General features: G+C 36.1%; 1 protein-coding gene across 1 annotated transcript in view; it reads right to left on the bottom strand.

Annotated features, from left to right (window-relative positions):
• THSD4 (thrombospondin type 1 domain containing 4) overlaps window positions 1–27567 on the bottom strand; it is a 301012-nt gene that overhangs the window by 156697 nt on the left and 116748 nt on the right. The window contains exon 7 of the mRNA XM_068410186.1: window positions 25821–25957. Within this exon, the coding sequence (XP_068266287.1) occupies window positions 25821–25957 (137 nt within the window). The remainder of the gene's footprint in view (window positions 1–25820; window positions 25958–27567) is intronic.

Below are 27567 nucleotides of genomic sequence, written 5' to 3'. Positions count from 1 at the left end.
TGCAACAAAAGGATGCGAATTAACACCACCAATTATTCAGGGCTGCTATTTTGCTGAGGTTTCCAATGTTAGGCAGCAACACTATAGTTCTTCAGCTCTAAGCATTTAAGCGTAGTAGCGGCTGGCAACTTAGAAGCACATCATGGTAATCTTAGAAAAATTAAACTGTTTTTACTTTCACACACAGATAAACGCAGATCTTAAGACCTTCTGCAGAAAATCAGTCTTTGCTCTCACTTGTATCAGAATCATGCTGAATGCTGTTATTCCAGGTACAGCAACCTCTTCACTCACTATATGCAATAAATCATATCTTCAAATTTGTCTGCTAAGGAAGGATTTCCTCAGCCAAGGAAAGGAAAGGATTCCACTTTCATTCAGATAAATGATCACAAGCTACTCTTTTCAATTCCAGGGGAAAAAAAAAACAAAGCAAAACAAAACAAAAGACAAAAAAAAGAATCATCGTTTTTGCTCCAATTTGGAACCTATAGGACAGTCTCTGAAGATTATTAATTAAAATAACTGCCCCACCCCATCTTGATTCACAGATGTACCCTCCAAAGTGCAAATGCAGGCCATCTGTGAGCAGGAAGCAAATTTGGACATAGTCTTATTATTTGTAATTAGAGAGATATACCTATGGTATAAACATGTGAGCCTGAACAGTTTGTAACAGTTCTTAATAAAATACAGGTGTTCATGAAAAATAGAGACTTACTAATTCAGGCCATTTCTTCCTGTGTGAAAAAACCGTTAATTCATGTCATAAACATCTATAGAGTCAAGCAGAGGGCAGATGTGGGCTCTGAAATGACCTTGGTACAGAAGGAACAGATGGCCACTGTAACTACATTGGTGGAATAATAAAATTAAGCTTAAAAAAAATCAACTAGCAGTCAAAATAAGAATAAAAATACACTAGTAGCACAATGTAGGTCTAATCTGATATTTAACACTTGAACTCAAGGAAACAGTGCAGAAATACAAGGCACATCTTATTTTCTTATTCAGGACATATTGGAGGAAGTTCAGAATGTTTCAAACTGGATCAGTGCTATTTTACAGAATTTTCAGAATTTGTAGTCAATGCAATGAATTCTACAACCACTTTTAATTTTTAACACAGAACTGTTCATAAAATCTTTCAGGACACAATTATCTTGAAGTAGGCCTGAAAAACCTGCATAAAGTCCTGTTCCATATGTGTTCTACCTCATATATATGAGGCTAAAATCACAGAGCTTTTTGTGTAAGTCTGCATGTGCAAAGTACAATTAAATATAATACTGGAATATCTTCCATGATCCAAAAGCAGAATACCACGTTAAACATTTAAACATTCTACTCGTCTAACCAGCAAGATAACAGCTTCCCTAATAAAGTAAAGCTAAATTTCACGACCGAGACCGCTAAGTATTATTGAGAAGATTTAATCATATACTGAGTTATTACTTCTAAAAAAAAATATTTAAAAACCTCCTTAACAGTAAGTTTGCTATACTTCGCAGTCCTCAGCAAAGTCAGACCTCATCATAAAAGGAGACTTGGTACTTTGTCACTCCACCAAAATTTTTAATGGTATACTATTATTAGTGGCCTATGCTGCCTCAAAAGAGGCTTCTGGACAGTTTACATGAAAATGTTCTGCCTGTTACTTTAAGTGCAGTAAATATGTACCATGAACTTCATCCCGATTTGCTGTAGACATTGTACTGAGGAGAAAACAATGCTAAATTGATAATCTTTGAGAAAAAAAGTTATTTGAATTCATACTAACCAACAAGTTTCTTCTTCAAATCAAAGGCAGTGTGCAATTACCATCTAAACTACAAAAAAAGTGCGCTTTACATTATTAAAATACATTTGTACAGAACCGGATTGGGCACTTGAATTACATAGCTAATCCTCGGCATACAGCTTTTCTGTAAATCTCATTCCATAACTACTACTCTGACCAACAGCTGGCTAACACGTGTAACTTATTTTTTTCAAGTTACCTTTTCTTATTTTTCATGTCACTGCCAAAGTTGCAGCTGTTAGAGCTAGGAGTTGCCTATTTGAAAGCCTTAGGAAAACTCAAGTCTGTTTTTTTATCTGGCTAGCCAGTAGGTTCTGATTTAACTTCTTTAGTATGTCTGAGATTCTCTCGATAAATCAAAACCAGAAATATCAACAAAAACCTCTGCTATACCAGATAAATTGTTTCATTACCTATTGATTTGCTTAGGTATATGGATGGGTATGTTTCTCTACGTATTTAGGCACACAATTTATGTTAAAGCAAGAGTCATCAGATTAAATCGCGAGTTAGCTAGACACAACAGGTAAGATTTAGCCTTCTGAGTCTAATTCAGCAGAAGCAAGGCGAAGGTTAATTGATTAGCGCACTTAGAGTTACAGAAACATAAATGAAGACTTGGCATTTCTGCCTTGAATGAAATATCCAGGCACAAACACTTTTCATCCTCCTCCTCAAAGGATGAATATCCATCAGCAGAACTGGTGTGTTCACACTGACCGAGAAGGGAGAGGAGCAGGAGATGGTAGTGGGAACAAGAAGGCCGGGACCCACTCACTGCATCAGAGGAAAAGGAATAAGAATAAGGGCAAGAATCCATGACAAAATCCACTATTTCATGAGGGAGGTTAGGTATGTGGGGAGGGGAAGAAACACTACAGCTTCTTTAATTATACGTGTCAAACTGTAGACATGGCACTGCAAATTTTGCGTATGCTTATAACAAAACCAAAAAGAAGCCGTTGTGTTCACTACTTCAGCTGGTATACTGTAAAATTACATCATATCATAAAATAGACAAAATTCTCCTGAGATTTATACCTGTGCAATCTAAACAGATGGGCTGATATCTATTTACTATATACTGACATGAATGAAAGTATGCCTACTTATATTTTACCTTACATTTTGAATGGCATTTAATCAAAAATGTATAGCATACCCAGTTCTCTTTTAGAATTCTAGCTATAGTAGTAAACAATAGGCAATGAAGCTAATTCAGTGACTTATTCAAAGCTCTGCTTAGAGGAACACACGCATCAAACTATCACTGGATCACAGTGAACAACCAACACGCTTTACAAACCGCCAAAACTCTCCCTGGTGTGCAAGAGCCAACGTAGCCAATGGCAGCTTCTCTGACAACGTTCCCCCACCTAACTACCTAGTTCATTTAAAAATGAACCAGAACTCCACTACTGCTGGAGGAAATCTGCAGTTGTTGGTTGTGGATCTATAACTGCTATGATGTAAATTTCCAACAGCAGCCTATACAAGGTTTTCCAATGTATAACCTTTCCACTTAGCTTTTTTCCGGCTTCATAGCAGTAACTGCTTAGAAAGACAAAACATTTTGTAAAGAGAACTTTAAAATAAATTCAGTACACTAGGTCTTCTTTGTGTCACTCCACAAATACCAGCATGCCATTACCAAGATGCCAACATACTTTGGATTTTAAAATATAGGGTCCATTCTTTTAAACCATGAAGAACTTCTCTGAATATAAATACTCACTGGGTCAAAATCACAGTACAGAAATAATTTTTGTCAAAAGCTGTTCAACAATTCTTTCAATACAATGCTTAGTGTAAGAAAAATACTTCAGCAAATGTGCATTTATCACTGACTTCTGACTTTTATATCATCCACTAAATTCTGGAGGTTTTTAAAGCACAGAGGCTTCTTAGGAAGCTTACCACTCTTGCAGTATTGTTACACCAGTCCTCCCCCTTCTTCCACCTCAAAATGTTTTTACCAAATGTCGTTGAAGTCAGGCATGTCATAATGAGGGCTCCACCACACTAGATAAAGATTAATATGCAATACACTTACCTAATGGTGTTTTTGAACTAAAGCTCATCATAACTAATATTGATTGATCACAGGCTTTCTGATTTTTCATCAAAATCATTATGAATGATACAGCAGGAAGCCTAAATGCCAGTCCAACAGAAAAGGCTGCAATTATTGGATCTAAATTACTGAAAAACTCAAAAAGTCAGAATATTAAGACAGGATACATTTACAAAGACCAAATAGCAACACTGACATCAAATTACTCAGTCATTGGGCCAAAACTATCAAATTCCTTCCCTTCCCACCCTAAGAACAAACAGTAAAATATTCTCTCTTACAAAGGAGGCACAATGAAGCATAAAGCATCATCAGGAAAAAATGATGGGCAGATAAACGGCAGGAGACAGTACACAACTTGCTAAATTATTTCATATATTGCTGAAGGAAGGTAATACAGTATGAACAGATGAGCACTTCTACACCACAGCAGGCCAGAGGTGGCTCAAATAAAAGAGGCCTACCACTACGTAAAAATTAAATAAATTTTAAAAAATAAAAAAGCAAGTCAAATACGGAATTGTCATAATTTGGGATTATCATCTGGCTGTAATGTGACTGCTGCAAACACAGTAATATCTTCAAGGAATCTGTCAGAATTTAAATAAATTAAAGATAAAGCCTCCTAAGACTAGTGATATTGAACTGTCACTGTGGTACAGTAAAGCCCACACTGAAACTTGACCCCTAGCGACATTAAATAAATAAAAGGTGTCAGAGTTACCAGCTACAGTGAGCATAAAACTGGACTGCTGGTGGATTAAACCAGGATGACATTGCCCTTATAAAACTGAAGTTACATTGTGCTAAAAATATTACCAGGAATGTAATCCAAAACCAGTCAAAAAACCTCCAAGTAAGAGGAAAGGCTGAAAATGAGAGAGTGGTATACACATTCTATCCTCATACAAGTAAAAAAAAAAAAATTACAGACATAAATACTGATTTTTCTAGCAATTTTATCTGTTCTGCTAGTTTTGCAGCACAAATATATGACACAAAATACCTGGGAAAATACCATTCAGTCTATCAGCTATATCAGAACACTGAAACCTAGATGCTACACTGTAGTGAAATTTGATGCTACTGAAGTTAGATTTGCAAAACCCACTGTTTTAGATTAATCTCTGGCATTATCCTATTGGGAGTATGTGGAGGGATTAATATCTGTCTATGCTGCTATACTTTCACCTTTAAAACTCCACAAATATAAAGAAACACAACCCAAGAATTGGTAAGACATATGATTTATTCTTCGCTATACATAAAATTCATGCATTTCACTATTAAATCCCAAAACTTAAATTTATGCATTTCCCCAAACTTCTCAAGTCCCCAAGACAAAACAAAAAATGACATATACGCACAACCCCCCAAAAAAAGAAACCTTGCAATCTCAACACACATGTTCTTACAAGCCTTAGCACTGATCTATTTATTCTGTAAGGAAAAATTCAGTTCAAAACAGCAGCAGAGAGCAATTAAACTGTATCATACCATTCAGTCCATTTGGGGTCATTATTTGTTAGTTTCAACAACTTCGTAACTGCTATTTGAAGTCTGAAACCAACTCGATGCTACAGCTGGAAAAAAAAACCTCCACAGTTTGGCATCTGAAAAGCATTCAATTATATAATAATACCTGATATTGTGTAAAGCAGATGTTCTCATACTAGAGCCCACTGCCCTCATGAGATTAGTAAAGACCTTCTGGGGGTCTGCAAAGTTCCTTGATTTTGCTTGTAAAGCTTGTGCAGTTACCTAACTGGGCTTGACAGAGAGAGGAAAGGGTCTCCAGAAAAAACAATTCTTCAAAGATTAAGAAAAGGTGATCTGATTTCACAGAATGCACACAAGTACAAACTGCAGATTTAAAAGGCTCATATGAGTTAAGATCTGAAAAATATTTATTTTGGTCATACCATGGCAACAGAGAGAATTTGGAAATAGAAACAAATCTCTCATCTTCTTGTTCAGGGAGTTAATTAGAGCAACCTGGATAGCCTCCTTCTGCCCACTGTCACTGCTCCTGCTGTAAGTCCTAGAGAGCAAGAGAAGAGACAGCAGCAAGCTGGGTTGATCAAGCAACTTTTCTTGTCTTGTTATGGCGTTTGGCCTTCTCCACTCATGCAGAGTCAGATACTTCTCTGCCACATGCAGAATCAGAGAAATCATGTGAAACTATTTCAAGGTCAACAGACAAAAGGTCAGCTCCCACAACTACGAAAGTTATGGTTTTACTGTCATGCAAGGCCTTGGTTCAAAAAAGACACAAGCATGGATATAACTGCAAATGAACGCAGCCTTGCTAACTCATCTTAGTATCACAGTATATGCTGATCACTAGACTCCTGTGAGATCTCTCTCAAAGGATCCAGTTCAGAAATACACTTATTTGCTTCTTAGTTTGTATGAATTGTTTTTTTGATGGGAAGCAGTCATGGTATTGCTTTGTTTGTCTGAATGCAGATTTCTGCTTGGGAATCACTGAAAAGCCAAAGAAAATTTCACATTCAGAAAGCAAGGTCACTCAAGGAAATTGCTAGTTTGCAGGAGTCCAGTAAAAACACAGCGCCAGAAGTCCCATGTGAATAAATGCCAGCTCTTAGAATGATGTTGTTCAAGATATGATAAGCTACTGCCACTGTAACTCTCTATATTAGATGACTGGAATTATTTCCCACTGACACACAGTAAAATATGCAGCATATGCTGGACTTCCTATTTCAGTACAACAGCAATGCTCATTATTCCTTGAGGATTTTGTGTCACCAGTTACTGATTTTTTCATCCAGTGTAACTTATTTCCCTACTAAATACGTATTTCTGATTCTGAGATACATTAGTTAATCATTTTCATTAATATCTCTGTGTTATGACACTCAGCCAGTCAGCAAAGCTTCAATTCATCAAAGCACTTGAGCCTGCACCTAACTCCAAATATGCACATAATCCCATTGACTTTAATGGGACTGCTTAGTTGCTTAGTTAGGCATGTGTTTAAGAGTCAAGGCCGATGTAAGCATAATTGTGCTCTTTGGCCTAGACCCAAGCCCTTAACAAAGGAAATAAGCAGAACGGAGGACAAATGTTCAGCAAAGCTGTAAGAAGGCACAGCAGCTTTCTAAGGAACATGCACAACATCAAAAATAATTTGTTCACTATCTTTACAGAAAATCCTAGCAATCAGAGTTAACTGGGAATCCAGTTATTGAATTCCACAAGATATTTTCAAACCTAAACTGAGCGTTTTTAAGTACACTTATTCAATAAAGGTGTTGGAAATCATAACTCAAAGAAAAGCTAATACTAGAGCATACAAGCATTTTCTCCAGGTGTGTTTATGCTGCTTCACACAACTCATCCAGTTACTGAGGAACATGACTGTCCAACGCTGCTGAGCACTGACACTTCCCCCTCTTTTGACGGGCTGAACCTAATTTAAAATATTTTTAGAACAACATATGTTAAGTCTAAATTTGGAATATAATTTCAATCAAGAATTCAGTCCTGCAGCTTAAACTTCTACAAGAATTCAATGCCTCTCTGGGTTTTATTCAATGGAGAGCTTTACAAATCTTTATGTGAATTAACTGTTTGCACAAATTTTGTCAGAAAATGGAAATAAGTTTGTAACACTAGATGCGGTGATGAATAGCAAAGCAACATGTGGAATTACACAGTCCTATGTCCTCATTATCAAGTAATCTCTTAGAGTCACATGTATCAGCCTCTGGTCTGTTGGACCAACAACTGAAAATTTACTGCCACTTCTACTTAAATTTTTTCATTGATTACAAGTTCTCTGTCTGCTCCACAGAAATGTAAAAAGTAAACAGTTTGGCCGCATTAAAAATAAGTACAATGTTCTTTTTTTTTAAAAGGAAAAAAAGGGGTCAAACTAAAATGCATGGCATTTGAGAATAATCATTTCATTTTAAAGCACTTGAAATAAAAGAAAAGAAGTAAAAGTCTAACTTAAAGAACATACTGGATACTGGCAGTGACCTCCTCCTAGGACTCCTCAATGCCCAGAGTGAGGGCACGTGCCCAAGATGTGGAAATTCCAAGACCTAGGAAAACTTACCAAAATTTTCACGTGTGTTCTCTAGCAAATACAGCTGATCTGAACATGGGATAATGCTTTAAATTCCTCGGTGTTTTCTGTGGGAGTTACTCAATGCCAAGGCAAAGAACAAGGAAGAGAAAGGTTCAACAGCCTGCAATGGATATTTACCTGGAAGGTGGGACCTCACTCCAAGTACCATAACTTCTATAGGAAGTGGAACAGCTGCCACAGTATTGGTAGGTAACACCATGCCCAGTGTATGAAGCAGCATGGTGACTGGGATAATTCTCAAAGTGATGGGACATAGCTCCAAATCCCACTGAATTCACTGCAATGTCAAAATTGGAAAAAATTTCAACCACCTTTAAAGCTGGTAAGAAACAGAATAACAATTTTCAACATTTTCCAACAGAATGCCTTGACATAACTGTAGTAACAAAATAATCTAATTTGCATTTACTTGCAGTTTAAATGCTACAGACCCTCAAAAGCTGCAATATTTTTTGCCAAAACAAGATATGCTACAAAATCTTATAAACAGTGTTTATGAGAGAAACATCAAAGCAATGTCTTTGAGAAACTAAAAGAGGTGCCTGGAAGAATCATCCAAGATAAGACCATGGAGTTAGAAGAACTGCACAAAAAAAAAAAAAAAAAAAAAAAAAAAAAAAAAAAAAAAAAAAAAGCAGAAGAACAATTTCTCCCATGTCAATGTCCATGAAACTCAGGAACTGCTACTACCATTCTTGCCAAGGCAAGGCAAGGTAAATACAGGAAAACCTGATAGCTGAAACACAATGCCAGTGGCGAAACTGAGGACTTTTGACTTCTTGCATCACTGTTGTTCAAAAGAGAGTAGTGGCAAAGGTAGCAGAAGCCGCAAGTATATGAAAAGTGGAAATGGTTTAATTTATATTATTAGGATTATTTGAAAATGTGTGAGGAGTGAGATTTTTCTGAGACTGATGAGTCCTCCTCATGCTTCCTAGCCAGCAGGGTAGATAAAGATAGTATGGTTCTGATAAAAACAAAACCAAAAGCTTTCTATATAACGAGGCTGCAATAACTCTCTTGCTCTCAGAATGGAACTTAGACATTTGACAGTTCAAATGACCAAACACCAGACAGGTAAGATTTTCACACCTTTTTATAAAATAGTTACTAGAAAGTTTAACATGAGAGGAACAACCCTACAGAAAACATTTTCTGAGGGACATGGTCCCAGGTTTCAGTTATACTCACACTTTGCTCAGCAAAGCTGCACTGAGGGAGAAAATAAATAAGATGAACCCATTTTTAAACAATGACTCATAGTGCAAAAATAAGCCTGAAGCTTTTCTTAAGTACTGTTTTCACTGGCTGGTTAATACCGCAGTGCAGAATTTAAAACTAATACAACTACAAAAACACAAGGCTTTAAACTCCTAATACACTAGATTCACAGAAAGTACATCATGGTTTGCTTGTACTGGCTCCTGAATAATACAGAAATATACACTGCTTTAAGTATCTGGTACAACTGAAAGGTTAAGCGATGACAATGAAGCCCACAATTTAAAAAGCACTGTACAGCAGAAGTCAAGCATTTTATAGTCCAGGAAGATCCAGTTAGGTAACACTGCTGTTCATTATCTGCTTTTGGGCTGTTTTAATTGGTTCTGTCCAATATCTGGTCTTGTGAACTATCTTTATCAGGACAAGTGACAAGGACAGTAAAGCATCCATGAAGTATACTTTCCACAAAGCTACTTTTAAAAGCTAAGACGACTATAGATCTGCAATGAATCTGTCAGATCATCTTCATGTTTTGTTACTGATGGAAGAAACACTGCACAGGCAAGAAAATACTTTTGGAAAATTAATGCAACAAGCAATGACATTTACATAGAAATTTTATTCCAAAAATTCGTAGCTTTACCCTTTTTTTTGATATATAGATTTACTACATTATTTATCACTTAAAGGGGGGTGGAAATCAAATGAAGACTAGAATAAAGAATGAGCAACTAATACAGAAGGAAAACAGAAACAATTATATCAGAATCTATTTCATCCCATTTGATTATGTTGTTGAAAACAGCAGTTATCTTAATACAGCAATCAGCTGTATGGAAGGTGGAAGAAAATCTCAATGTACAAGTATTACTTGCAAAACAATAACTTTTTCTTTAATGTCTTGCTCTCCTAGAGAACAGAAATTTAAGCCTTATAAGTATATCAGAGGGGGGAAACAAACCTACGAAAGCAATTCCAAGCTCCAGGCTAGCCTTAGTAGCTGTACAAATTCGTTAGTGTCCATAACAGAGGTGAATGACCTTGGAGCAGTCTAAGAGTCCACTGCAAACATTCCAGAGTTCAGAAGTCATGTCCGTCACACAGTGACAGTGTTGGCAAAGGGGCCTAACAAACTTCAGGCGCATAAGATAAACTGCATCTGCCACATACAGCCAACTCTAAACAAACAACACTCACAGTAATAAAATTTATTTGTTTTAATAAAATTCTATAGGCTGTAAAACAATATCCTTGTGCAGGTAGGATTTCCACAGGTCAAAGACTGTTCAGTCACGCCTCATTTCTTGAAATGTGAGCATAATCTGCAACAATGCCTTTAAAATGAAAGCTTGTCACGGTAGGAGACACATACAATTATGACAAGTATTTTCCAGTCTTAAAGTTTTCGGCTGCTTCCATGTAGTCCACTGTACCTGTTTAAGGGTTTAATGCTGGGTATTCAGACACAATGTAGTTTCAATGCATACATGTTTCTTCCATTCAACACAACAATAATCTGACAGAAAGATCATGCTTCTTTACAATATTCAAGGGTTGCACAAGGCCACTTGAACCTATTTTAAAAGTTTTTTCCTCCCTCTCAACAAATATTGAGATGAATATTTTAAAATTAAGCAGTTGTCTGGCCCAAGAGTTAGGGTCCAATTTGCCTGTGTTCATATTTTATTTAAATAAGCTTTAGTGGATGCATAATCCCTCAAATTTCTCAATACTTCACATTCAGTCCTCCAATTTTACTAGTGAAGACACCGTAAGATGCACTTTTCTCTACATAAACTGTTTATGATAATCTTAAATCACAGAATCAATCAGGTTGGAAGAGACCTCTGGGATCATCGAGAAATCATGAAACAAGAATATTTACTAACTGCATAAATATGTGAACTTTTATTTTTAAAAAGTGGAAAAGATTAGCCAAGTTCATCTTTAGCCACATACAGAGCTACAATAAAATAAGATTTGGTCTATCAACACAAAACCCGAAAAAGATGTTCTGCAATGGCTGAAGTAAATTCAGACATACTAGTCTTTGCATTTAAGTACTGAAAATTACGAAAACTCAAAAATACATTTCTACTTCACATAAAAACCATTCAAACACATTTCATTCACTGAACAAACCCTAGTAATAAAGCATAGCAATACAAAGAAAGAGAATCTATTTAAATTTAAAAATCCAATTTACCTTCAAAAACAACAGAAGCCCTACCTGTATGTGTGCGTGGTATATCTGGCTTGAATCGTCTGAAGAAAAATGTTCAAAAAGACAAAAATGTAGAATTTTTACCTCAAGAGGATTCAAGTGCTGATCAAAATAACTTAATGTAGTACCTAAAATATAAAAATACGCCCAGCAATGAAGAATCAGTCAAACAGCACCAAAAGCAGCGGGGCAGTGAGTCAGGCATAAAAATCTATATCCAAGCCACATATTCTTCTTGAATTCATGTAACACACACTAGATAGCAATGCTCTCAGCAAAATTTTGTGCATGTTTATTGCATTGAATTCAAAGGCATGATTCATATTTACTAATTTTTGTAGAATTTATGGTAGCTCCTAGAACTACTCACTGTTTTCTCATAGAAGAATAGTAACTAATGTCCTGTTCAGCAGAGAGGCATCCACCACTCTAAAAATTTACCCGCTTCCAAAGAAGCTGCTGAGAAGGAAACAATTCATCATTCACTGTATCCCAAAAGGAAAAAAGCAAAACAAAACGAGAAAATGCTCTTCCAGTATCATCAATTTGTCGCAATGAATATTCTTACTGAAGTGACAACTTCCTCGGGAGCAACAGGAAAGATCTCCCGAATCCTGATGGACCAGCTGGAGAAACCAGAGGTCCAAGCTATCTTTCTGACTCTCCCCAGAAGATCACCGTCTCAACCTCCAGCATGAAGTGTACTGAACTAATTCATTTTAGCCTAAAATAGCTTTCAGCAGCAAAGAAATTGCTAGAAATTGCTCAATTTGCTACTGAAGTTGTTGAGATGCAGGCCTCAGTTTTCTTCTGGTAAGTATGTTTACTCAAATTTCCCTCTATTAGCTACCTCTGTTCCTCAAGGGAAGAGTGTCAGTGCCCTTGCTTATGTTGTTTTGGATCATGAAAGCTGCTAGAAAAATTAAAAGAGCTATTCTGAAAGATTACATTTTTTCAAAAGGTTAATTTCTTTTAGGAAAATTCATTTTCTAATATGAGTAAAATCAATACTCAAGCTACAGCTAGTTACTGAAATTTAACATTAATACAGATGAACAGAGCTACAATAATTGTATAACTCTTCACCTACAGCAAACAAAAGGTAATGTGATTATCGTAAGTCTCTAGTCGCAGCATTTCCAGGCTGCATTATTTCTTACTTGACACGAACAAGCATCGTAGTCACAGGTGGTTACTGCTTTTTAGCTAATCTGCAATAACATGGTCTTGCATCGAACCCCAAAAGCACTTTCAAACCTCAGCAAATACCAGTTGATTTAAAGCCATGTTTTCTTCAAGCAATTTGTTGTACTGCACATACTGCACACCTATGCGAAACATACACATTTCCTTCTCACACTACCCAAGCTGTATAAGACTTCAAAGTCCTCTATTATCTCCCCTACAGAATGCTTTTTCTTACCAGTGTCACTGCAAATCTATAGCAGAACGGTCTAGATTTGGTTCTGCTCCAATTATCAACAGAAGCATCAAGTAAGTTACAACTAGAGAACCCCAATTCTTCCTTTTGTTGTACTTGCCACACTACTACCTGGGTAAAACTGTATGTGTGCTAGAGAACAAATCAGCAATACAGCTATGGTGTAAAACAACCCTTCTAGGAAAGCAAGACTACATTCATTTATTGTAAACATATGTCAAGAACAGTGTTGAGGAAGAAGCATCTGCTTTGTAAGAACATGTATTTAACATTGTAGAGGAACTTAGTCCACTTCAAAGATGTTATACTAAGCAATTCTTCCACCTTGCATTTTAGAAGATGTCACCAATGTACACTTGAAACATCTACATAAATTCATTAGACTTGTGTGTAAAGGCTCACACTTCTCTACAGAAAATAGCTTGGCATACAGGGAATAAACATGGACAGGAAGGGAAAAAGTGACTCTGTCACAGGAACTTTGGGACTAGAGGACTGATTTTACTCGTAACTAGTTTCTGAAGTTGCTCACTAGTATTCTGCAGATATTTTTGTATTTACATAGGAACCAAACCGATATGCACATTCCGGCTTCTGTCACCATAGTTCCTTGTGTGTTCATGAACTTGAGAAAAACAAGCCAGACCACATATAAATAGCATCAACAACTAACAAGTCTCTGACATTTCTGATTTCTGTAAGGTCAACATCCTGGCAAACGACAGTTATTAAAATTATAGGCACAGCTCTAATACGGAAAGGGAAAGGCAATGTCTGTAAAAACATTTTGTATTTTATAGAAGAAAAGAGATTTTTGTTTCAAAGTCATCTTTCCCTGCTATGAGATACATACATACTTATGTTTCTAATTTCCACTACATAGGGTTTGTTAAAACTATACACAAGCCAAACTATACTAAAATACTGCCAGTGAACTATTAGGACTGCTTGACTGTGGGCACAACTTTAACCTTGGCCAAGTTTTCATTTCATGAAATGCACTTAGATGCCACATTAAGCTGCCTCAAACTACAAAGCTAACAATGTCATGTGGCAGACATTATTGATACATTTAAATGCACCATAATTTAAAAATAAAATCTATCAAGTTTAATGCATGTGCTCAAGTAAGCTTTTACAAGAGACTTTGAACAGATTAGGTGTCAGTGTTTGTTACAAAGAGGGAACAGGAAGTTATTTACAAGCATTTTGACAACTCCTCTATTGAACACGGTATAAATACTCTTGTTCAAAGATACCATATTGTCAGAATTCCAGGAAACTGGATTATCTCATCATCAGCAACAACACAGTATACTCCTGTGACCGCAGAGAAGCTGTGGCCATGAAAAGGATTAAATATGTCAACCTTATGTAATAACATCACATTTGTTCTGTTTTGTTCATGTTTTGCTGCTGTTTCTGCCAGTGTGAAAAACTTGTTACAATAAAAAACGTTTGGGGCCCCAAAATAGGGCACAGACTTGCAAACCAATAGAATTTTTAATAAGGGTTTGAACCCACCTCACTAGTTTTGTGAAGTCTGAGCTGTTAAGTGTGTGATCTACTCAGTTTTTATTTCTCTCAGCAACCACAGAAGCTGGACATTTACTTTACTTTAAATGAAAACCTAAGTTATCATATTTTCATGTGACTCCAGTCTGTAGGACTTCAAGAAAAGTCAAATACAATGGCACTTGTGGACAAAAAAAAAAAAAGAGAACTGTCAATATCAAGATTCCAGTTTCACTGCAAAGCCACAAGAAAGTCTGGCCAATTTCAGGTTCTGTTAAAAGTTCAATTTCAACCAAGTTTGAACAAGCTCATTTTGATCTAGCTGTATGCCATTTTACAATCTCTGATCTAATCTTATTAAATTTCACAGACTGAGGTGGTACCAGATGACATCCAGAAAACTTCTTTATTTTGAGGTTTTGAGAAAAGCTCAAAACCCTTATGGGAAAACTTAACCAATGTGAAATTTAAACTGAAGGGAACTCTGCACGGACTCCTGTGAAATTAAATTGCATCTTGTAAACATCTTGTAAACATGAGCTTCTGCATCAAAATTGAAACTCTGGTCTCAGCAAAGGATTATAATTCACATTCTTGCTCTCCCTGAGAATATTCCCCACACCTTTGTTCTGCTCAAGGACAAAACACAACTTCCTGCAGATCAATGTGGTCTAATCATATAGAAAGTACACAAAAACCAGTTTGTTAGAATGCAGTGCAACACTTTGCTATTAATCCAGTCCCTATGTACATTTCACTACCATTAGGTCTCACAAATCATGTTCATCCTATAAAGCAAGGATTTGCCACAATACTCCCATTTTTGAGATGGAGAATGTAGGCATTAAGAGCACATTTGGGACAAAGATGCTTCATGTGGAGGATACAAGAACCAGTTCCCAGCAAGCCACCACAAGAGGAAAGTCACAATACTATTGGGTTCCACCTCGGTTAAAAAAATTGGTTCTTAACAGGCTACAGAGTCTGAAAAAGAGCTTTTGGGTCCAGTTTGCACATTCAGCACAGGCTTAGGTATCCTTACACAGTGCTGTATTAACAATAACCAAAGAGGTTAAATGAAATATCCAAGGTCACCCAGGAAATCTACTGCAGAACTGGAACAGGGATCTGAATCCATACTAGCTCTTAGGAGCAAACAACCATCCACTCTACATAGGCCAGTGACTTAATCTCTCCATTAGGTACTGGTAAGGCTTGAACTTCTCTGCTTGCCAAGTGTCTCTTCTTTTACATATACACTACCGCAAATTTAATGTCCTTCTGTGTTCCCAACATGGTAATATCTTTTTTCATGGCTTTCATTTAACACAATATGACAACACTTAAGGCATATTTTAAGACAGAACAGCTCCTTAACTATTTGCTCTGGGTGCATCCATATATGTGTGTGCAAGTGCCTGCATAAAAAGAAAATGTATGCACACACAGAACTCATGTCTATATATACCTTCCTCCCAAGGATTTATTTATTCCTGTGACAAATTTGCCCAACACAGTCTATCAAAATTGTAATTTTTGTTCTAAGAGAAGTGCCTAAAAGCATACTGGACCCTTTCCAGGCTCTAAAGTAATATTATAATGTAGTTAAATGAAAACAAAACATAAATACTTAATTTCCTGCAGACCAGATTTCCAAGATTGTTGTTCCAGTTTCCTGATGAACTAACAACTATTTTGGAATATTCTGTTACAGTTCAGAAAATTGTTATTTTCAATTTGCTCCCAAAAATTATCAAAACAAAATTAGGTATTTAGTTACTATTTGGCTCCTTAGTAAAAAACAGCTTAGGTCAGACTAAGCTGCACTGTCATCACTTTCTAAAAATTCTCACAAAATATGTCAGACCATATCAAGCCTGCTCTAATACCATACAACTAAGATTTTTTTTCCCCTGGCTTTTCCTATGTTTATTATGACAAAATAATTTATGGTTGTTTACAGTGACAGCCTTCTAGTATAAACATTATCAGACAACAATAATTTCAAGAACACAGTTTCGTTTTTATTTTCGCGCATGACATAACACGTCTTGCAGTGAGAAAGTTCCCCTAGCCAGCATTTCCCTGGGACAACGGCACGGAACTGACGCAGCCCAATCCTGAACTGACTGACGCATCGCAGCCTCTATTGACATAATACAACACATAGAGAATAAGCCAAAATACCGCTCAGTCTACTGACAATGTCTAGTTTTAGGCCTCTAATCAAGGTGCCAGGATCTCTTTATACATTCTGCAGAGACGAATCTATAAGCCCTTTTTGGGAATCCTAACCTAATCACCGCCACGAGACGCTGAAAGTCAAATGGCTTCAACATTTCCAAGCTCTGATCTCTAGCACAAGAAACATTTTCCAGTCAATTAACAGAGAAACATTCTGTAACTAAAAACATAGATCAGGGTCTTTTTTTTACGGTACCATTTATAATTTAGGAATAATTGCGAAGTTTTCATCCATGTTTTAAATAGGGGAACAAGAATTAATATTTATGCCGTCAGTCCCCTTCTTAATAACTTTCTCCCCATTGCTTGCTTGTCCAGGTGTTAAACAGATCTCTTACATCTGAGTTTCAGAACATTATTTCTACTGTAGCTTTCTGTTTCTTTGCAATAAAATCTAAATTACTTTGTTTCCTTTTGCTATTTAACCTCAGAAGAGGGGTCTTGCACTAGCTACATTATTCCTTTTTACAATCGCTTTCCCGTCTCCCTTGAATGAATTTCAATCGGTTGAAATTTCTTGTATTTTTTTTTCTTTGAATTGCTGTAATGTAACACAAACCAGATTTGGTTCACTTAGTTACTTAAAAGTCATTAACAATAAATTAGTAATTCCTGCATAAGAGACATCACATAAAACACTTCCATATCAACCACCGTCCACAGTACATAGCTCTTAATCAGTTTACCTCTTTTGTGAACACAGTACCATCCTGCAAGCTATCTTACTACAGGCTATCAGGGCTTGTTTTGTTAGAATACATTCATGAACACTCTGGAAACAGGCTGAGAAAAATGAATAGTTTTGAGATAACATTTATTTTGTCTTTTTATCCATACTCCTTTTTTCTTGTCTACACTTAATTTCCACATCATGGCAGAAAACCACTAATTCAGAAGCAGAACCAGTGATCAAGAGCTCAGGTTTGTTTGAGAACAACCCTGTGAAGGGACTGGTGTATTACTGAAAGTTTCTTAATAAACACTCTCAGCATCCTTTGATAGTAGCATATTACTATATTACAGGACTTTACCTTGTTTCTTTAAAAGCATGTTAAATGCAGAACACGACTCCACTGGGAGGATTACTAAACTGCATGTACTGCTGTATGCACTGTGAACTCAAAACAATCAAGTTCATCTCTCTCACTTCCTACCCAGCAAATGCTGCCAGTTGTAGGCCTCAGAAAGACACTTAAAATTACTATCAACAGCTTCAAGCAAAAAGAGAAACTTTAAACACAGAAGTCAAAACTAAAATAACTGTCATTAAAAAAGATACTACACTAAAATGCTGGAAAAAATGTCTCAAAGATAGGAACAGACAAAAAAATGACTGGCTGGGAATTACAGAAGTTGGTTTACTCTTCAGCTGTTAGAATCATCAGCTGTCTTGGAGTCAAAGACTGAAGAAGAGAGTATACACTCAATGCTAAACCCAGAGGAAGTCAGTAGCACCCAAGAGTGATCATTTGATTATTCCAACCTAGGGAATACTGCCAGATAAATAAACAAACCTGGCTTCACTTGCAGCCTGATACAGATCACTCTGTTTAATCAGGAAAAAAACAAGGCCCAACAACATACAATATTTTTATTTTCTATTCCATTACTATCCCCAGCATTCTTGAAAACATTAGGGTTTTTAGTTTTGTTATTGATTTTTTTCAAATGTAATATTTTGAAACTAGCTCAGATAGAAGAGTACCTCAAATGTATTAAGATCCCCTAATTGTGTCACTTAATCATTACAGATAATAACACTTGCTTCCAGAACTATTTTTGTAGTGATACAATTAAGCTCAAAGCTGGTATGTATTTTCTAACACTGTTATCCAATCTATGAAGACAGATGCATACTGCAGACTAAGGACTGCATTCTACCTTTTTAGAAAGACATCTGAATCTGCAAAGTAATTGTTAAAAAGAATTGCAGAAATAAGAACAAATTAAAGCTACACACAACTCCTTTACTTCCCTATGTCTCAAGTGGCATCAGATCAGCAGGTTATATGTTATTGACTACATTTGACAGGAAAACAAACAGAGACACAGAGTTTAGCATAGAGACTATAGGAGCTAGAGCTCCTACAGCATAGGAGCACAGAGATAATCAGAATTTGGATTAGCTGTTCCATGGTGCACTTCGTCTATTTTTGCTCCAAACTGAAGTAAAGCAAACGTTTTCCAAGCAATACGCTATGCAGAATATTTAAAAGCAGTTAAAAAACATTTTAGAATGAAGACATTCTGTAAAACCATTTTAGGTGTGTTTGGGTTTTTTTCTAAGTTTTACAGGTTTAACTTGATTTTATTTTTATATAATTGTGTAACACTATAGCAGTAAGATATAATTGGAAGTTCTAGTATCTTATTTTTAAAATCTTCAGAGTTACACAAGGAAGACATTTTCTCCTCACCATTTAAGAAAATGATCTAGATAATTTAATCTAAAAGAAGGAATATATTTCATACAATTCTAAGCATCAGTTAACCTTAATTACACATTCTATTGATGTGCTATGGAACTTGAAATGATAAATGAAATTTTACAAAGCATTTAATTTTTTGAATTCTGATTAGGACATTTTTCAAGACTGAGATTGTACCTCAGGGTATTTGACACTGGAATTTTTTATCACTTAAGAAAGAAGTGTTTACTCAGGCTTTTTCTAGTATGAGTATTTTATCTTACTTTTTCACAGCAGCTCTGGTGAAAACATTTTAACATACAGTGATAACATTTTTCTCCACTACTTAGAGCTGTAAGCTGAATTTTAATGTTATTGAACTATGCTGTGTCTTTTCATAAGTTTCTTGTCAGGCTGTAGTTTAACAAAACAATGAAACCTCGCTGTGGGGTTCCAAGTGCTGGAGAAAAATAAAGGGTTATGTACACATTTACGACATGCAGATCTTATCTAAATTCACTCTCATTAAACTAAATTTACTAAAACTTTTCATGCCTGCTTAAGGTTATTTCAGTGGATTTTATTCCATACCTATACTGTGTTAACTTAAACTGAATCAAGAACAGTTTGTCCCCCCATAACTGGCTTAAACCTGAGGAAAAAAAAAAAACCAAAATACAGCACTAGCATAAATGCTGTATTATATGGGCTGGTTAAGTATGTTAAATGCCATTGTAAGTAACATCTGTCCTGATAACATCTGTATTACTGGGTTATTTATAATGAGACTAAAGAGTGCAGAACTATAGATTCAGATAGCAGCTTCAAGGAAGACTGAGGAGCTCCATCTTTTGGATTATGAGGTCTTTCTCAGGACAAGAGGCTGATAGACAAGGGGAGAACAACAAATATACAGATCTAGTGCTTACTCATTTTGTTTGAACTTAACTGACTTGAATGCTTTGCTATTCACAATTGCCTATCATCAGATTTTACATCAGCTTTAGCTCAGTTCAAAGGTAGCAAAGTTATCCTTTTAGTATCTTTTACATGCAGCGATTGCACCCACTCTGTATCAGCTATCAGAAGCAACTTAAACTAGGTCATGGCCAAAGATCATATGCCAAAAAAAATTTCAGTGTTGCTTTATAAATGGAAGAAGGCAGAAAAACTTTTTAGACTGTGTGGTCAAGAAACCTTACAGAGGCTCACTTACTGTCTAAAACATTTAACAGAAAACTATGCAAACAAAGGGAAGAAGTGGTAAAAGGAGTTATTTCTTAGCTCCCAGGAACCTGTTTCTTCCATTATCACCTTATTAATGCCAGGCAGGTGTTTCCCAATGCAATGCTTGGCATTAGCAAGTCATTATGAAGAGAAAAAAATGAAGAATCCTATTTCTAACAGCAAAGAAATTATAATGGTGTATATGAAAAGGCAGAGAGAAGGAGAGCACATTCTATTGTAACTATAGTTTTTCACTTTTATGGTATATTTTACAGATCAACCATTTTTCCTTGGAAAAAAAGCCTCCAATGGACGGCTCTATATACAGTATGAGCAAAACTGAATAAAGATCTGGGAAAATGCTGATTTTTGCCTCTTTGAATGCATCCCACCTACTCCTTGAAAAGGTCTTGAACTCAGAGCACAGTGTCCTCAGCTACTATTGATAGAAACCAAACAAAAAAATAAGAAAAAAAACAAGCCTTGAACATTAACAAAGTAGAGATTTAATTTTCATTTGATTCTGAAATGCATTTCAGCATCTGAATGCCCTTAGGCTCCATAACCTAGTTCTCCACTTCCACAGAGCATATCCTGTGTGCGATCATATCCTGGGCAAAGCCTTGGTGGCAATTCTGTGCAGCGTGCAACTTCTTAACATGGCAGATCCCATGGTAAAAACAACATAAGAGATTCACTATTGCAAGACCCACTTTAGGATAAGGTCAAATAACTAGAAACAGTTCATTACATTAGTCCTCCTCAAACACAAACAATGCTTAACACCAATCTTCACTCGCCTTTGTGCTAGTTAGGCTAATACTAAAGTAGTGATGGCCACAGCATGCCACTGAGGCACAGACCAGTGTTTCATTTGGTACAGTTTCTCAGGCTGCTTTCAAAGTCTTCATATCTCAAGACACAGAGATTTACTAAGTTCCTGTGCAGTGAAGAATACACCCCACTCTTCTGAACAACCAAGCAAGATGAACAAGCAACCACAAACATTTTCTGTAATTCAGCTGAAAGACAGATATAGATATCCACGTGCCCTTGCTTCTGCTATATTAATCCAGGTATTAGGTTTTTCCTTACATCATTATTGATAAAAAATGACAATGTAATGTCTACGGAACAGGGAGAAAAGCTTCAAAGAAGGATTTCAACATCTGACGCTTTTTTTTTTTTTTAAAGCAAGTAAAATCTCTACTGCCAGTCATTTTGCTACTGAAGTTACTCACTGTGTGCATTTTAAAATTGCTCAGGTATTTCCACTTAACTTCAGAAGTTAACTGGAAGATGAAAATAAACTACAATGCAAGAGAAAATATAAAGATCAGGAGAGAGAAAACAGTTGTTTCAGATACCTTTAAAAGATATCTACAGTTCCCACCCAAATGAAGTTTTATGTGAAATGCTAAATAATACTTTTGTAAAGTGCGCCACTGCGTGGTAACTAACAACTCTGCAAAACCAATTTGCTTCACAGCTCACAAACAACCTTTTTCTGTTTCCAAAACTACAATGAGTCAGTGGTTACACCTGCCCAAGTATTGGGAAAGACTTCTACTAGAAGTGTCCTAGATGCGTGCAAAAACCGCAACATGCAACATGCTTCCCTATAGGTACATTTAGTAAACTATTGTCAAGGCCAAAATTATAAGAGCATTCTTTCCTCATATTTTGCTTTATTTATTAAAACCTCCTCAATATTCTACTTACATTTTTCTTCTAAACTTAAACGTTACTAAGTAGGATCATCTCACTGGCTCCAGAAGAATTGAAAGGATACACTGATTTAAAACAAGCAGAAAAAATATCTCAAAACAAGAAACACACACTTCTGGCTGAATAGCAAGTTGAAGAAGTCTCATTTGCAGGCATTCTTTAACTTAAGAGCACTGTGAAAATTCAGAGTTAGGAGAGGGGTAGCAAATACATTAAAACAAATGACACATACTCAGTAATACTGAAACATATTCAAGGCATATATATTAGCAATAACCAACTGTGGCACTAAATAAAAATTTTGAAAAAAACAAAAGTGGAACTCAATAGGACTGTCAATGAAAAACTTTGTCGACTTTCTAAAATTAATCAGAAAAAACATTGTGCAAATGTGCAGAAAAACAATTTCACACAGAAAAAATAAAAATTATTATCTAGATCATTGTTATACTTCTTTCTTCTGAATAGGTAGAATATCACCTGGTTCTTCCTATTTCACCTGGTTTTATTTTAAAATTATTTAATTGCTTTAAAAAGGTTTCATTTCATTAGAATTCAGTGTAGTCTACACCGGCAAGTATACAATCATTTCAATGATGAGTGAGCTTTTTTTGTATTACTTGCATTATTGTGCCAGTTATTGCAATGTCACAGACAAATAAGAAAGTGAAAAAAAACAACAAGCATATTTCATCATAAGAACATATTCATTTTTGTTAAAGGACTATGTCTGAAAAATAAGCTTTTACATATCACCTCTTGTGCTGGACAAGTTATAAAGTTTTTACTTCCAGCTCTGGGAGTCAGTTGAACAAAAGAACAGTAAACAGTGAAAAAAAGACACTCTCTGGAAGTAAGGAAACAGTTACTGGGATGCTGTTCAGATGCACTCAGAAATATACTGCTGTTCTAACCTCCCTGCGTGATACTGCAATGGCCACAACAACCAGGCTTTAAGAAGACTTTTGTACATACTACTGTTTTTTAAATCTTCTGTTATGCTACAGTTTATCTTTGCTGATATGATGAAACAATACTTCGGTTTTAAAAGGCTATTCCATCTAACATTGGTTAACAACTCAAAAAGGAGAGAACTGATGATAAGACAAAACTTCTCTTTAATGTATTTTCAATGATACCAGGTGTGACTGCACTTTATGTATTGAGAACTTCTAACCAATGTCACTTGTGGCTGCCTTACATAACATTTTAAATGGTTAAAAAGTGAGAAGTGAGAAATACCTTACTTCACACATGTTTAATTTTTATTTCAGATGAAGGTAAACGTGTCTCTATTGTATTCTTTATTCTGTTTCTAAGTAATTTTTATTATGGAAACATTTTCCATCTTTTGTTTCAAAGAATAAGGTAAACTGAAAATACTAACCAGAAATAATGGTCCTGGGAACAAAACAGATCATGGTTTTTTAACACAAGGATATTATTGTTCTGTTAACACAGCAAAATGTCCAACAGAGGGTGATAGAGACCACAAATTTGTTAGATGCTTAACTTAAATTATCTGACTTATAAAAAAAAGAAAAATAATGTGCAGTTAAGGAAGAGCTACCTACTACAAAGATTTGAATAGGCTTCATTACTCGAGAAATGATTTTCAGTTAACTGTAAATGCTGACAACTTTTCAGAAAAATATTCTCTTTGGTTGAGAGACCCAAGGCACAACCTGCAATATGGGGAATTTCAATCGAATACTAATGTCTGGTTTTGGCTGGGATAGAGTTAATTTTCTTCATAGTAGCTAGTATAAGGCTGTGATTTGGATTTGTGCTGAGAATAACGCTGATAACACATTGATGTTTTGGTTGCTGCCAAGCAATGCTTACATTAAGCCAAGGACTTTTTCAGTTTCTCATACTGTCCCTGGAAGCTGGGAGGAGACACAGCCAGGACAGCTGACCCAAACTGGCCAAAGGGATATTCCATACCATAGGACGTCACATTCAGTATATAAGCTGGAGGGTGTTGGCCGGGGTGTGTGGCCATGGCTCAGGAACTAGCTGGGCATCGGTCAGCAAGTGGTGAGCAATTGTGCTGTGCATCACTTGTTTTGTATATTCTTTTATTATTATTACTATTATTATTATTATTCTCTTCCTTTTCTGTCCTATTAAACTGCTTATCTCAACCCACAAAGTTTTTTTCCTTGATTCTCCTCCCCATCCCGCTGAGGGAGGGGGAGGAGTGAGCAAGCAGCTGTGTGGTGCTTAGCTGCTAGCTGGGGTTAAACCACGACAATGAGGAAAAATGTTCCACCGTGATGTTGCTTAAACACTGGAACAGGTTCAAAACTCAACGTGTTAAAGGCCATGATAGCTATGTGATACAGCGGGCCCTGTTCTGAGTAGAGTGTTGAACTACATGACCTTCCCAGGTACCTTACAACCTGAATTATTCTACAACTATGAATCCCAAGTTACATATTCACAGTAAGGATTCACAACCTGTTGTCTGTTTATATGCAGCTTTGGGAAGTGGCATTCTACACAGGCAATGGATGATTTTCAGAATTCAGAACACTTTCCTACTAGGCTGCTGAACACTGCCTTTCCTTTCTATCCCAGACCTCCAATACAAATGTATCAGTATACACTTCTGTAATTGCACAGTACTGGGAAAATACAACAGCTGGTATACTAAATCTATTTTTCAGTTTTCTGAGTCATAGATCAGAACTGTAATTAAAACAAATTTATGGCCCTTTCTGAATTGGTTTGAGGTCAAGGAAACCTTTATAGAATAACCAACTTTGCACAGATCTATCACCTACAAAGGAAATGCAAAGCTATGGCTTTGCTCGCACTAAGAAATACAGAACAGAAACATACATGTCATTGTCCAGATGTGCATAAGTAAGAGGAATCTGGACATGCAGAGGAAAAGGTTGTATTCATAAGTGATTTCCTCTGGCTAACCTACTATTTAAGCTGAACTCGACCTTTCACTATTTGAGTTCATGAGTCACATCTGACCCACTTCTGATTCTTTTGCCAACATATATGGGAAACATCAGCCAAGCATCAAAATGCCCCTTGCTAGGAATTTATTTCTTTCACTACCCTTACTTGAAAGATTACAAACTTTTTTTTCTAAACACTGTAACATTTGTTTAAAATTGCTACCATCTTGCAGAAAGCAGTGTATTTATTCATTACAAAGGGAATCTACACAGCAAACTGCAAAAAGTCAACATAGTAGCTCCTTCTGAACCCTTGAAAAATAACCATTCACTCAAAGCATTTTCTAGGAGAACATCACTGCTGAGTAAATGGACAGCCAGTAAGACCTGATTCTTAAAAATGGCAAACACAGACAAATCAGAAAAGTCACACTAACACCAGCCAAAAAGCAATCAAAATAAACATGTAACTGAATAAACCGTTATGTTGCAGACTGAAAAACATATCTCTACTCTAAAGTTTCATCAAAGAAAGATAGTATATTTCTCTCTTATTTAAGCTTCCAATCTTTTGTTCTGATTCTTTCATAGAATCTCTTCTGCAGAAAGCTAAATATGTGGAAAAAGCTCACTGGAAGTCACCTTAATTGTGCCCAGAACACCTTCTGAATCCAGCCTTTCAGCATTCCACAGTTCGTTCTCAGTAGACAGAAACATTAGTTAAGAAATAAAACCTGTAATAAGAAAAGTTGACATTTTTCACATCTACTTATGGAAAAATAAAAAGAGAGAAGTTCAAGACACCATTTCACAGGTACAGTTGTATCAGCCTCTTACAGAAATTAAACATGGCATGGACAGTCTACAGGCAGCCTTGCTAGAGACAGCAGCCTTACCTTGCACTGCCCTGCCACACAGATGGAAGTTCCGTTTTGGTCACAGGGTGTCCCATCTATCACCTTTTCAGCTTGTCTCACGTAGAATCGGTAGCCTATCGCACGGCAATTCAGCTCACACTTCTGACTTCCCTTCACTGTGGAAAGAGACAAAAGCCCCCATTACAAAGACCACAGCCATAGTTTTAAAAAGGAAAAGCCCATTAAACCAACACTAAGGTTTGAGAGGAAGAAATAAATAGGCAAACTGAATGCAATGTGAATGACTACATCAAATGGATGGTGATTAAGAAACCAACTCCAAGGTAAGCATTCCAACATACCTTATGAAAATCTAAACAGTATCTCAGGTTTTAATGGCAGATATTTTCCTAAATGACCAAGAGTATTTTTAGTTTTATAAAAATTTTGCCAAATTTAGTCTTCTTAAAGCATAATAATGTTATGACATTTCGTAACTCCTAACTGTCAGCAAAATGACACTGTAATCAGAAAGATGTGCACCAAATTAGGTTCACATATAGCCATGAGTCAGTTCACATCAAATAAGCATACTAACATTTAGCATTAGGAAACACATAAAACAAGCTAGATGCAATTTTTTTAAAAATCCATTATTTTTTCCTCTTCATTTTTACAAGTTGCACTTCAGTGACTATTCCTTAGTTCAAGAGAAAATTAAGGAAAGAACAACACTCTGATTTTTAAAACTATACAAAACGCACCATTATTCAAAACCTCATGATCTCTGTTGACATGCAAGAACCAGAAGGAAATCAGTCTATTGAACTCTGGGTGAGAGGAACACAGAAGACAAGAAATAGTTATCTTCTCCTGTGAAAATCTGTTACTTAAACAGATACAGCCTAACACTCCACCTATCTTACACTATCAAGTTTGTTAACACATTTGCGTAGTCTTTCTGTTTCAAATCATCTGTCACGTTGAAGTCGCACACAGTTCATTACCCCTATTTGCTAACTGTAATAACAATAACTTCAGTTTCTTTCCAACCAAGAGCAGCACTGTTACACAGTGGTGGTGAGGTACAAACAGAATTTAATTTTCTTTTGACAATACTTTCCTTGCTGCCATAATCAAAAACTAAAATTCCCCTGACTTCACCGAGCTTCAGCTCATATCCTATAACATAACTGAAATCCACTATTTAATCTGTCAAAGGCAATGCTATACACCTTAGTTAGCTGCTGAAACATGGTATTGCCAGGATTTTCTACTTGACTTAGGTGTATTTTTGAATCTTCAGCTAAGACATAACAAATAGCCAGAATAAATACATGCAATTATTTCAAATATACATTTAACATCTATTTTCTGTAAAAGTTAACAAACTTTCAGCCCAACTTAAGTTACTCCCTGTGCAGACACAGGATTAGTGCAGACCAATTCCGAAATCCGGAACTTTGATTTCCCTTCACCCAGCTATTTAATTGCCAGTCGTATATATCATCCATTGTGTCTGGCAATCTGTTGATAAAATCCTAAAAAACCTCCACTAATTTTAAGTGAGGTCAAAGATCTGTTTACCTAATTCCCTGTTTGCAGACACTATGCATGCCATGCTCAACTAGGTAATTTTTCCATTAGCTACTTTTTTTAAGACAGATTCACTAGCTTATCATTCCAAGGACTTCACTTATTAAAAAAAAAAAAAAAAGTGAGGTATTTCCTGCAGTTCAATTTCCAAGTACAGCAGTTTTAATGATAAACTGAGCATTATTCTTAG

Source organism: Nyctibius grandis, chromosome 11 (assembly GCF_013368605.1).
Source record: "Nyctibius grandis isolate bNycGra1 chromosome 11, bNycGra1.pri, whole genome shotgun sequence".
In the NCBI taxonomy this organism is placed as follows: domain Eukaryota; kingdom Metazoa; phylum Chordata; class Aves; order Nyctibiiformes; family Nyctibiidae; genus Nyctibius; species Nyctibius grandis.
This window is presented reverse-complemented; position numbering and strand designations above follow the sequence as displayed.